Source organism: Dipteris shenzhenensis, chromosome 1 (genome assembly GCF_047967505.1).
Source record: "Dipteris shenzhenensis isolate YYH24624 ecotype China chromosome 1, Dip_SZ_1.0, whole genome shotgun sequence".
NCBI classification, from domain to species: Eukaryota; Viridiplantae; Streptophyta; class Polypodiopsida; order Gleicheniales; family Dipteridaceae; genus Dipteris; species Dipteris shenzhenensis.
Genome location: NC_141596.1, coordinates 38,800,337 through 38,813,886, shown reverse-complemented (window position 1 = coordinate 38,813,886; position 13,550 = coordinate 38,800,337). Strand labels below are relative to the sequence as shown.

The following is a 13,550-nucleotide window of genomic DNA, read 5'->3' as shown; positions in this document are numbered from 1 at the left end:
CGAAGGCGCTTCTGTGAAGGTTTCGAAGGAGAGGTCGGATCATCGGACCCATCCTCTAAAACCTTCAGCAGAGGGGAAAGACCCTTCGTCCCGTGGTGGTAAGCTCTCTCTAACTAGCTCGACGCCTCTGCCAAGGAAATGTTGTAGAAGCTCGCAACCTCTCAAGTCCTCCAGGGGCAAAGCCCTTCCACGTAGGCCCACTCCAGCGGTGGTCTAATAATGACCAAGAGTCGGAAACGTTTGGCGCTGTGGCGCCAACGCAGACGAACATCACCGTCCTGCCACTGCTGTTGAAGAAGCTCCGCTGCTCTGCTACCAATCTAGTCCTGCACCTGCTCCTGGGTCTGGTCTCGTATCATCTCCCAAACATTTTCATTCATCCATTGCTCATTCCCTTCACTGGAGATAGTGAAGGAATAGCTAGGACCATCGTGTGGAGCCAGAATGGACACCTTACCCTCCGCTCCCTTGCGGAGGAAGAAGATGCTGATGTCTAGGCATGCGGGAAAGGAGCCAATACCCGCTGCATCCAAGTAGTCCCAAGGACCTGCTCGGTAAAACTCCAATGGAAGAGCTCTAGGAGCAGCCCTTGGGCTTGGGAACGAAGATGAGGAGTCTGAACCGGAGGGAGGGGTGCTGGCCACCTGTGGGGAAGGGCCTATCCCCGCCGTCGGGCCCGGAGGGATAGACGAGGGTGAGGTCTGTGCTGGCTTCGGGGCTGCAGGTGGCGCAGGTGGAGGGGGGGATTCCTTCTAGATCATGCTCGAGGAAGAGAGTGGCGCGGAAACCACTGGTGCGGGGGGGGATCCTGGAGGGGGTAGGGGTCGGAGAATCGAGGAGGAGGGGGGAGGGGGGGGAGGGCGGGGTGAAGGATGAGGGGGAGGCTGGCTTACCTTCTCCTTTCCCTTCTCCTTCCCCTTACCGGGCTGCTGATGAGTAGGGATCATCTGAGGGGGCTCTTGCTGTGGCTGGGAAGGTTTTTTGGGGCCTGCCTGAGCTGCCTGAACGGGGGTCTTCTGAGGGTCTGTACCCGTGAAGCGAGGACATGAGCGAGCCTGGTGCCCGAAGCCATGGCATCTCAGACACTGGTTTGGGCGACCAGTGACCAGAATGCGCTGCGTCACCACACCTGTGTCTGTCTCTATCTCGAACTCCGAGGGGATGCTCTGTGGATCAAGGACTGCCACTCTGACACGTGGCACCCCTTGGGCTGCCGCCGCATCAACGTAGGTGTCCTGCATAGGCCAACCAAAGTGCGCCCCCAGGTCCTTGATGATCGGGCGAAGCTCGGTTGCGAGACCTGGGAAGATAAGGGTAACTGGGTGTCGAGGAATACGAAAGCGGGCATCGAAGTCCGCTACACTGAATCCCCTGTACCAAGGGACCATGAGGATGATCTTCCCACCCATAGAAGTAGGGGATCGCCTGACCATGTCGCTCGCAGGCTGTGCTGAGGAGAGCTTAAGCCAGAAAATGCCACGTCCCATGAGTGCAACCTCCTCAATGTGACTGTCCTCGAGATAGAGGGTGGACTGCAACCAGTCCCTGATGTCTGCTCGTGAAGGGGAGTAGCTAATGACCCTCCCATAAACTGATGTCTGGGAGAAGTCCGTAGCGGCCTGCTTCACCAAGGAGACCTGGTGCTCTGTCAATGTAACGCGATAGGCTGGTGGAGGGGGGGGGTCCGTCTGGGCCACCGGTTCCGGGCACGTAGCCGCCATATCGCTTGACTAACTGCGAACTCCCGAGGTGGGTGAAGGGAAAAGAAGAGGAAGGGGAGAGGTATGGGGAAGCGGGGGGGGGAAGAAGGTGGGTGGGGACTAACGGGGTGGCGGGGGAATAGGAGGAGAAAGAGAGGGGGCGGTGAGGTGAGCGGAGCGGAGCGGGGTGAGGTGCGGTGAGGTGAGGTGAGGTGAGCGGAGCGGAGCGGTGAGGTGAGGTGAGGTGAGGTGAGGTGAGCAGAGCGGAGCGGTGAGGTGAGGTGAGGTGAGGTGAGGTGAGGTGAGGTGAGGTGAGCGGTGAGGTGAGGTGAGGTGAGGTGAGGTGAGCGGAGCGGAGCGGTGCGAGGCGGGGTGAGGTGAGGTGAGCGGAGCGGAGCGGGGTGAGGTGAGTGGAGAGGGGTGAGGTGAGCGGAGCGGGTGGGCTGAGTGGAGCGGAGCGGGTCGAGGTGGGATGGGGTGGGGTGAGCGGAGCGGAGTGGAGAGGAACGAGGCGGAGCGGGGAGAAGGAGCGTGGCGAGGAGAGGGGAGGAGCGACGGGCGGAGGAGCAGAGGCTGAGAGAGAGGGAGCGTGGCGGAGAGGAGGAGCGTGGCAGAGAGGGGGGCGGCTGGCTGCGCGGCAGCAGCTGACGGAGGGAGAGGGAGGGCCGCGCAGTAAGCGAGGGGGGGTAGACGGGGAACGAAGGGGGAGGGAGCTCGCAGGAGCTGGGCGGCATTGGCTTCTCTTGGCATCAATCCCTCATTTCAACCCATCTTCATGAGCATACCCCTTGTGTCTCTTCAGCATGCTTGATCCAAAATATCATAATAAGCTTTATCAAAGATGTTTGAATGAATTGTGTACTGGCTGAGAGGAAATCAATCAACACCAAATATATGTTTCGGCTTGCTACAATGTGAATTTTTAATCCTGATAGTCGGCTCTAGAACATTAGACTCTACTGCATCTAAGTTAAGACCTCCCGAAGATGGCCAACTAATAGTGCAATCTGGAACGACTCCTGACAGATGACATAAACTCTACTGTGACTAAGTTTAGACTCCCTGAAGGTGGCCAACTAATATTGCAATCTGGAACGACTCATGACATGTGATCTGTCATAAATCCCATGTAAATCCCATCAAGGGTCCTTCGTCATAAAATGCATTCCCATTGAATCTCCCACAAAACCCTGAATTCTTGTTCGTCCTTCAATCTATTCTCACTGTTGAAGAATCCTAAATCTTCTCAATGTTGCTTGTGCATCCGTGCAATGAGGTATGCATGGTCATCTTGAATAAGCTTGCACACTACAGTGATCACATGCAGTGCAAGAGTCAACACCCCCCGGCCTCACCCCCCATGTCAAACAGGATAAAAAGATACTACCACCATATAAGGTGCTGATTCACTAAACCACCGAAACGATCACAGGTGCCATGATCATTTATTAAAGCAAAGAAAAAGAAGTAACTATCTCTGCAAAAACTCAACTATTTGCAACACTTTATAAGACTGATTATCAAATGTATAGCAATGTTTGAACCAGCACATATACCTTGCTCCTAATGTCCCATAACTTGACTGAACCATCATGGGAGGCTGACATGATATGGTACCTAGACTCTTGGTGCCTGTAAACCCCAATAACAAGGATGCCAATCATTCCATTCTTTTTTAAGTAAATTTCAAGATGCTTCTGCATCCAGGGTCTATGTCACATTCAAAAGAAATGCACATACCATTTACAAGCAGTCACCCAAGCCTTGTGAGATGACAGCTGAAGAATAGGAGTATTGGTGCCTGTTATCCAAAAGTTCAAAAATTGTCAAGGAGCTTCAACAGACCTGCATATCAAAAGGTGCCCTAATGATGGATTACCTGGCATGCGAGGGTCCCAGATCCTTAGCACTGGATCTGCACCACCAGCTGCAACAAGTGCAGAGTTTTCCCCACCTAGACTAAGGCAGTGCAATGCCTTGCTACCTATCTGCCATAAGAAAACATTGGGTAAGCTTTCCAATTAAGAGTAATAAACCAGTGTTCAGCTAATAGTATATTTGTTAATAACTATTATTCAAAGAAACTGTAAGAAAGAAAAGATCCAGCACATTACAAGCTACCAACACCAAGAACGGCATCACTAACAAAGTGCATAGAGACAGGTTGAAAGGTATAGGTTAACTTTATCTGATGCGAATGCACATTCAAGACCTAGAGTGACTCTACTTTAGTCATAACAACGCTGCATAACATACAACAGAGTATCTTGATCATAAGTTTTAAAAAAGTTGGTATGACCATTTCACAGAACATTTTGGGCTTAAAGTAGTGCTCATGAAGGCCAGTCAGCAAGCCAAGTTGGGCATTCTCTTAAAATTATCTGGACCACTAAAATAAGGTGCAATTCTTTACTGAACTTCAGAGATGAACAGTTAGGGAAGTGACAAGCCTGAAGATGGCACCACAGCATACCACAGTAAAAGGAGCTACGTGGAAGGTTGTAACATCACAAAAGCACTGAACCACAAGGTCAGCTAGCAGTTGACTACGCAAACCGAGTCAGCCAGCTAAACAAGGCTGACCAGTAAAGAGCTCATGCTATTAAGTTGACTAGCCAAGCAACCTGGTTGGTTGCCCAAAATTGGCCAACTTATAACTCTTTTTTTCCCAAACAAAAGAACTTCTATTAATGCTTGAAAAAACAGCCATACAAATCAGCAATAGGGAAACTCTAGAGTAGGGGCTAACAACCAAGGTGGAGGTCTATACAACCAGCCAATCCCTCGCTCAATAAGAACATAAAGATGCCTTTTGGCGGTCGCTGCTCCCAGATGGTGCACACGCTGTAAATGATATCTGCCAGATGTCTACCGCAGTGGCTGATGGGGCAGCCTAATGTCCTTCCATCACCAAACTGCAACAGGTCACCCTTATGTTCCAAGAAGTATATTGGGCACCATCTCCCAAACACTAACCTCCGGCAAAGGCAAAGGGCATGGGCGGGAAGGAGGCGTCGCATCCTGTGCCTCTATCTTGAATACATGTATGCAAGAGAGGCTAGATCAATGGGAAGCCATGATCCCCCTTTCCGTCAGCCATGCGGTCATCCCCCAAGTGAAATCCCGTTGCATCTTATGCATGCTAGCCACAATCCGAAGGGCACCCAACCAAATCATGTGGTGCTAGGTAGCCCCATAGACATTGCAGAATCGTCTCAAAAACCTTATCTGCACAACCGTGGCAACTCTAGTCTACCCGCATTTGCTCCAACCAAGGGCTGATGGGCAAGCATCTATGCGCCACCAGCTAGAAGAAATAGGAGACCTTCCATGGTCTACGGCTGGTCCAGAGACCTGTCTAAAAGCAAGAGATGACCTCTCGGGGGACCTCCTAAACTCTCTCGAGGGGGTCCAAGCTACCGCCTCTAGCTAAAGACGTCGGCCTATACAAGTCCTATATGAGAAAAAGGGCACCTCCTTCACCCTGTCTGAGTGCCTTACTTGTACGAGCCAAAACCACTCACCCAGATCCCATTAAATGTCCCAAGGAGGCCGGCCCTCCCCTAACCAAAGGCGCCACCGCACCCCTCCCTTAAACTGCTGAGATAGGGTTGGTCGATGGTCCTATCCTTACCCAAGCCTCCACTACCCTAACCTCTACCACTCTAGGGAGCCCAAAATCTCGTCCGACTCACGGTCCCCCACTATCTCCGTTGGAGAAGGCCCCCGGTCTCTACTCTCTAGAGTATTCACTAGAAAGAGCCAAGGGATTGCTGAATCCTGAGAGGGACCCCGGCCCTCGAAAATTTTACATTCCAATGATAGGGTCCGAGGCCCCACGCATTCCTTCCCACTATGCCTCAAGGATTACCGCGTCGATCTCTGCCATTCACGTGCCTGTCCCCCTCCTGCCCTCGTGACTCTGCCTCCGCAAGAAGTCCCAAAGGACCTAGCCAGCCCACTATCCCATTGGGCGTAATCAATGTGTTTCTGTTGTCCAACATGAGTCCCTCCTAATCCCAAACATCCGGATGCCATATGAGAGACTACTCTAGGCACATCGAACTAGCCCGAATGAGTCCAACCAGAGAAACGCTATCAAACCTTATGAAGACGCTTCATCAAGGGGGAGCCCTTCCCTCAGGGGGGAACATCTCAAAAGATCCACATGTGGCACTGTTGACATTATCCTTGTTGGAATCGGAGTCCTAGTGTGTGTGGTCCTAGTGGTCCTAGAGTCCTAGGAGTGTCCTACAGTTGTGTGAGTGTGAAGAGTCTTGAGGCCACTTGTGCCACCTCATGTGGTAGGTGTGATTCCTCCCCTAGATTATAGGATCTAGATTCTCTTGTGTGTGACCTCATCTATGAGGTATCAGTGTGGGAAGATAAGGCTTGCCCAGCCTATAAAAGAGGCAATGTACTTGCTGTGATACACTATCTATCTATCTATCAACATCAGTTCGTGCCTCAGCTTTTGTCTCCAATCGTGTGTCTCTCACCCTCTCCCCATTTTCAACAGTTGGTATCAGAGCCACCTTGAAGCTCCTGCCTGATGGCATTCCTCTCCTCGTGAGCTCCTCTTGTAGCTACTCGTGAGCTCCTCTTCTCCTTAGACTCTCCTTGAGGTGATGAGCTTCATCAACGTAGAGCTGCACACCTACCTTCCATAGCTGCGTATGAAGGGGAGCGAAAGCAAAGGGGAAGCACTCGTCATGGAGGAAGCGTCCTGCCCATCCTTCGCTGCCACACCTGCGCCACTCTTCTGCTGCCTCTACTTACGCTGCATGCACCACCAGATCTGGAGAAGCTGCCAACCAGCAACAGATTGAAGCAGTCGGCCTCCCTCGCAATCTGCTCACACCTTGCCCATTGTTGTTGCCGCCTCTCCGCTATCTTCCCTCATGCTGCGCCATTCTGCCCGCCATCCTGCGGATCTTCTACCTGCTCGAGCCTGCTGAGTGCCCGTACACCCACGCTGCTTCTAGTTGCCCACACAACTTCTCCTACTGCCCACGTAGCTAGACCTGCGACAGCTCCTACGAAGGTGTCAAAATCCGTCGATGATTTGGCGGCGTCTCGCATGTACTGGCGACTGACGATCTGAGGGCCGTGGCCATCGACTCGCATGTCAACGCAACTCTTACTGACCCGAAGCTGCCCACGCTGCTGCTCCAGCTCTTGCCCACGCTACAGCTCCTGCCCACGCAACTGCTGCTCTACGCTGCACCTCTCTGCCCACGTTGCAGCTCCCCTTTCCTAATTCCCTCAGTCGGAATGGATCAGATGCTGCATCAATTCAGTCATCATTTTGACTGCCACAGGCCCTGTTCGTGACCGATTTCCTGCCCAAAACCCTAATTTTCGCCCCTTTACAATTTATGCTCAACTTCTCGAATTTTTCGGGTGTTTTCATGATGTGAGGATTCCCAACCGTTGAACCAGAACTCTTCTGTCAGAAATTTAGAAAAGCCCCAATTTTCTGCAAACCCTAATTTTGCAGCAACCCTAACCCAAAAATTTAGGGCTTTTCTGTCCTGTGTCTTCCTTTGGCATAATTGAAGCTTTACCATGCAAAATTTGGGCCTTTTTTGAAATCTGAGTAAACATTGTAAGGGATTTAGACACTGGCTGTAATAATAGCTAAGACCTTCCCACCAATGGATAGCATAAAAAACTCCTCGTTCATCGAGAAATTCTCAGGGTGCAATTTCCCAACTTGGCAGACAAAACTCCGGCTTCTTCTTATGCGAGAAGGCATATGGAATATCACCAATGGCAAGGAGCCAAAACCCCAAGGTGATGATGCTAGAATCAGTTGGTGGGAGAACCAAAATGATAAAGCAATGGCTATCATTGGCCTAGCTTTAGCTGACAACCTTATCCACCATGTGGATTTTGATAAGACTTTTGATAAGACAGCAAATGACGTTTGGGAAAAATTAGAGAATTTGTTTGGAAATAAGATCAATAATTCCAAAGTATTTCTCAAACAAAAACTCTTCAAGCTCAAGATGAAGGAAACTGAAACACTTGAGCAATCTTGGGTCATTCCTCCAACAATTATCTGCCATTCGAGCCATTGTTGAAGATGATGATCAAGTTGTTGTACTTCTCTCAAGTATTGAAGACATTTCCAAGTACAATGAGATCCTTGCTGTCCTAAGAGTCAGCCGCAATATGAGCTTTAAGGATATGGTAGCTCATCTCATTGATGAGGACCGTAGGCTTACAGAGAAAGCAGAATCTTCCTTCGAATCTCGCAAAGCATTTTTTCTCAAGAATAAGCCCACGAAGAAAGGAAAACCTCTTAGATGTAATTACTGTCAGAAACTTGGCCATCCAGAGGATCGTTGCTTCAAGAAAATGGCAAAGGTACAAGCCAAAGAACATGCCAATCTAGTTGCGGAGCAGAGCGAGGACGAAGACGATGAAGCTACACCTTCTGGACCTGAGGAACAAGCCTGCACTGCTGCTATTTCTGGTCTATCTCTCCATGAGGTGATAGATGAAGAGTGGGCTTTCTAGAGTCATGTGTGTTAGGTACTCTGCCTTGGGTAGTCCCCCTAAAATGATGTAATAATTTGTCATTTTTGTGTGCCTTGTCCTATAAAAGGCTCCACTTATTTCCATGTACCCAGTTAGGAGACAGGGGGGTTGTTATGTCTTTCCTTTATCAGGCCTGGCCGAGTTCCAGGATGTTGGTGTACTCCCTAGACCTATGAGTTGGTCATGCATCCATGCTCAGATTTGAGTCTTTGATCACATTGACACCTAAGCCATGAGAGTGCTTGGTTCAACCTCTGAATTATGCTCAGCTGTTAGCCTCTGAGATTGCCTGGGATGCACAGTCTGGATGATGTCATAGTTTTTCACCCTAGCTCCGAAGGGGGGTTTGTTGGAATCGGAGTCCTAGTGTGTGTGGTCCTAGTGGTCCTAGAGTCCTAGGAGTGTCCTACAGTTGTGTGAGTGTGAAGAGTCTTGAGGCCACTTGTGCCACCTCATGTGGTAGGTGTGATTCCTCCCCTAGATTATAGGATCTAGATTCTCTTGTGTGTGACCTCATCTATGAGGTATCAGTGTGGGAAGATAAGGCTTGCCCAGCCTATAAAAGAGGCAATGTAGTTGCTGTGATACACTATCTATCTATCTATCAACATCAGTTCGTGCCTCAGCTTTTGTCTCCAATCATGTGTCCTCTCACCCTCTCCCCATTTTCAACAATCCTCCTGTACAGCCCACAAGGGTTGTTCCTGAGAATCCCTTGCTGAAGCAAGAGCTTCTAGGGCTCGTGCTTGGGGTGAGTCCACATACTACCAACTTGCCGAAAAGGGCTCTACTCTACATCGCAAGATCGATAAGATGCATTAGACAGCAATTTAGGCCTCACCTGAGAGGAATATGAGCAAATGCAAGAGATCCAAACACCCTCATGTGAGAAAGCACCGGTTCCATGCCTCATAAGGTGTAATTGTCTTTAATGCCCAAGTAGGTGCCCGAATCAACAAATAGTTTGCACACATGAGAGCATCTACTCAAAATTTATTAGGCAAAGACTTGCCCTTGAGCATACGCCTTGCCATTTTAATTAAGGGCCAATTCTTCCACTCTGCAACGCCATTCTCTTATGGGGTCTAAGGAAGAGTGTATTGATGAATGATGCCCCTAGCTGCCTTTTAATCAGCAAACTTTTGAGACATATACTCACCCCCCCATCTATATGGAGGGTCAAGAGTCTACATCCACTCTCATTTTCAGCCATGGCTAAAAGAATCTTCAAGCACCCAAAGACATCACACTTGGCTTCGGGTGTAGTGATCCACAAAAGTGACACCCAAGAGAAGCTGTCTGCATCAGACCACAAACATTACTGTGCACTAAGTGCAACTTCTTCATGCACCGAGGTTCCTATCTTTCGGAAATGAGAACCTATGCACTTTTCCAACAAGTAGTGCATGCATCTTTGGAAGATCCAAAACCATGTCTGCATTTTGACTAGACTTTTATAGTTGAGGTGCCCCAACCTCTCATGCCATAAGTGTCTACCTGAAATTACAGCATACACAAGGCTGGCCTTTTTTCATATGCATCTAGATGATATAGTCCTCTAGAAAGTGTCCCAATAAGCACAATGCCGTTATCATGCTGATTGTCATAAACGGCACAACAATAACCATCAAAGACAACCGTAACTCCATTGGTAGAAATGACTGAAATGGAAATCATGTTTTTCTTGATGCTCAAGTGACAATTCCCCCTTTGGGAGCATCACTCAATGTCTGAAATAAATCTATGTAGGATGTAATGTGCTTTGAAGCATCACTATCAAAATACCAATTAGAGTCAAAATCTGAAAGTGATAAGGCTGAAGCATCCAATGACAGATTATAATGGCATGTCAAAACAAATGTCCGCTCACCATGAGCAAACTGTGCTGCCTCATAGCTGTCCTTATGGGAAGCTGGTCCGTTTGTGACTGCAAGTCCCTGTTGTCCCTGCTGTTGCTTCTTCTTCTCGGAAGCAATGCGCTTCCGGCACTCAGACATGTCATGACCTGGTTTTCCTGCAATAATTACAGCGATTCTTCTTCTTCCCAAGGGATGAAGAGGATGAGGTGCCAGGGGAAGGTTTGGGCTTGCTGTAATTTTCCCCCTTTTCCCTTTGCCATTGTGATCCGTGGCAAAGGCCTGATATGCAGGAATAGACGAAGCCCAATTTTGACAACTCTGCTCCTCCTCTAGGAATACGGAAACACGCTGATCATAGTAGTGGTTGGGGCTACCCATAGCCACTAGTCTCAATGTTGTAACAAATCCCTAGTATGAGTCAAGGAGCCCATCAAGTGTCATGGAAATGACGTGTGCATCTGGTACAATCACAACCACATTAATAAGCTGCTCACGAAAGTCACTGACTTTGATGAGATAAACATCTACGTGTGTCCCCTTCCTGCATGTGTACACTGTCAAGTTGTCTCCTCAGAAAGGCGACTCTAGCCTCATTATGAACCTCATACAAACGGGCCAAAGTATCCCATGCATCCTTGGCTGTCCTGAGGGCTCTGCTGTGAGCAATAATACATCTCTTGCATGCAAATGCAATAACAGCATGGGCCTGGGCATCCCTCTGATCCCAAGGGGTCTGCTTTGGTGTAGGAGGATATGTTGCAGCAATGGTAGTAGAGCCAGAAGTGGCTATAGTAGCAATAGCACCACCTGTAGTGGATGAGGTGGCAGCGGATGCTTGTGGCTGAGAGACAAGTCTAGTCTCTGATCCAGATACAATGCCCCTAAAATTCTTGGATACCAAGGAGTGATGCACCAAGTACAACCACATGGGGTAATCGGTACCATAAAGTTTGTCTTTAGCAGAAATCATGCCAAATAAACCCCATGTTGACCATTGCAAATGAAAATCCCCAAAAGAAAGTATCCTGCAATGTCAAAGCCTCAAGGCTGTGAGCAGGATGCGCAAAAGCTGACACAATATTTGCACATGTCAAACCCAAAACATAGCAAAAGCTCTGCAAATGTGGATGCCCAATGAAGTGCTCAAACACTGAGCAAAATACAAAAGGCTGTCCTGCAATGCATGACTGCAATAATCTTCAAATGTCAATGCATCAAAAGCATAAAGCTGCTCTGCAAATGCTTATCCAGCCCTCAAATCTGCTAAAGTGACCTGAAATTAAACCTCAAGGCAAAGCGGATAGCTGCAAAGTGTCAATCCTGCAAAAAGCCCCAATTTTCCAGAAAGGAAAGTGTGTGTGTGTGTGTGTGTGTGTGTGTAACTAGCATCTGGAGGTCTACCAGACTAGTGGAGATAATCCAAAAGCTGCTGCCGATCCTGAATCAATCAGTAGAGAACAGACAGTCGGGAATACGACTAGAGAAGTGGCCAAATATCACATCAGAAATAGCCGGTCGTTGTATCGTGCTCATACCATTCGACTGTATGAGCACTTTTCAGTGACTATCTTCCCATATTTTCGAGCTTCTTTGCTTCAGTCTCTTTAAGATGCTCATTCCTTTGGAGACCTTCCTCGGGCCTAATTGGAAGTTCTTTATTACTGTTTTTAGTTGTGAGTAGTACCTGTCTGACTTTGGGACAGCTATGAATGTAAATGCATTCTTAATGCAAAATTTGTTCTTTTGTGTGTGTGTGTGTGTGTGTGTGTGTGTGTGTGTGTGTGTGTGTGAGAGTTTTCTAGGTACGTGAGCGATGGAGATCTCCTCCTCAGCACAGCCAGCCTCGTCTTCCTCGCTGATTCCGTCGGTACAGTCCCCGTCCATACAATTACCTGCCACGACCCTGCTGCCTGATCCGTCTTCCGTACAGCTGCCGTCAGCTGTACGGCTTTCCGTACCTCCTCTGCTCAGCCTACCTTCCGTACCGCCGCCCGTACAATCTCCCGTACAGCCTCCCATACTTTCCCCGTTCGCTGTAGATCCTCCCGTACAATCCTTCGTCCCGACCGTACGGACTTCTGTACAGGTTGTACGATCGACCGTACAACCTGTACAATCTCCCGTACAACCTCCCGTATTTTCCTCGTTCGCTGTAGACCTTCCCGTGCAATCTTTCGTCCCTGCTGTACGGCCTTCCGTACAGGCTGTACGATCGACCGTACAACCTGTACGGAAGACCGTACAGCCCGTACAGTCCCCTGCGCAACCACCTCCCTCTTTTGTTTTCTCTGCTTCGACACTTCCTTTTGCCTCTGCTCCTACTCGTATGTTTCTTCGCCGAAAACATGGTGGTCTGCCTGCCTCTCCTCTCGTCAAATCGGCAAAGCTGGAGGGTTCTGATGGCCCTTCTTCTTCACTCCAGCTGGATCTTCTTCGCCAATTATGCTCTGCCTCTGTCACAGAAGTTCCTTCATCGAGTTCCCCGCTTGTTTGCTCCTTGGATTCTGCCCTTTTGGTCTCTAGTCTTCGACAGGCTCAACAATTTGGAGTCTGCCTCTACTTTATGGGCAGGGTTTTATCCTCAGCTCAGCTCCGTCATTGGGCTGATGTTGCAGTGGGTCTGGATTGTATTTCTTCCTTTGTCTTTCTAGGCAAAGGATTTTACTATGCCCAGTGCTCTTCGATTGAGGTGGTAGAGCGCCTTGTCAATGATGCTGGTGTTCCTGGAGCGGGTTTCTTTGCTTATGTTATGCTCTGGGATCCACTTTTCGATCCTTCTGCAACACTTCTGACTCACTGTCCGGTTTGGATTACTCTCAAAGCGCTGCCTGTACCTCTTTTTCAGCATCTTCCAACTCTTGCACCTTTTTTGGGAAGGCCTCTCCATATTCCGAGACAGGAGTTCTTGCAAGCCTCCCGTGATGTTCGTCTTTGCATTCTGTGGGATATGACGCAGGCCGTGCTATCTACGCTGGATCTTGATCTGGGATTTGCTCATCCGATGCGCATCAAGCTCCATTTTGCATCTTTCCCCACTCCATGTTATCGGTGCCAACAGGTTGGCCATTTTGCACGTGCTTGCCCTTCCATATCCAGGCCCATACCACCTGCTCCTCCTTCAGCTGTCAAGGTTACTCTCCCTTCTTCTCCGGTTTCTGCTATGGCTTCTTTGGTGAAGTCCTCTACTGCTCCGAAGCACTACTGGAGGAAGGTTGATAAATCACAGGCAAATCTTCCTCTTGCTGAAGAAGCCCAGGATTGCACTCTTGTTAAGCACCATCAGTTTCCTTCTATTCAGGATATGGATGTAACCCTTGCAGAGGGCAAATTACAGGATGATATGCATGCTATCTTTCAGGATACCGCCCCTGCTTTTATTCAGATTGATCCTCCGAATGAAGCTCAAATGCAGAACCCTATTTCATCATATGTAGCTTCTTCATCG

General features: G+C 49.1%; 1 protein-coding gene across 4 annotated transcripts in view; it reads right to left on the bottom strand.

Moving 5' to 3' along the window:
- Positions 1 to 13,550, bottom strand: part of LOC147905803 (Transducin/WD40 repeat-like superfamily protein) — a 375,013-nt gene that overhangs the window by 309,717 nt on the left and 51,746 nt on the right. For 3 of the 4 annotated variants that reach the window (XM_087374759.1, XM_087374750.1, XM_087374741.1), the window contains exons 10-12: positions 3,580 to 3,688; positions 3,441 to 3,501; positions 3,257 to 3,332 (exon numbers count right to left, since the gene is read on the bottom strand). The exons of the other annotated variant lie outside the window; for it this stretch is intronic. In XM_087374759.1, coding sequence (XP_087230885.1) covers positions 3,257 to 3,332; positions 3,441 to 3,501; positions 3,580 to 3,688 — 246 coding nt within the window. The remainder of the gene's footprint in view (positions 1 to 3,256; positions 3,333 to 3,440; positions 3,502 to 3,579; positions 3,689 to 13,550) is intronic. 4 annotated transcript variants of the gene reach the window in all.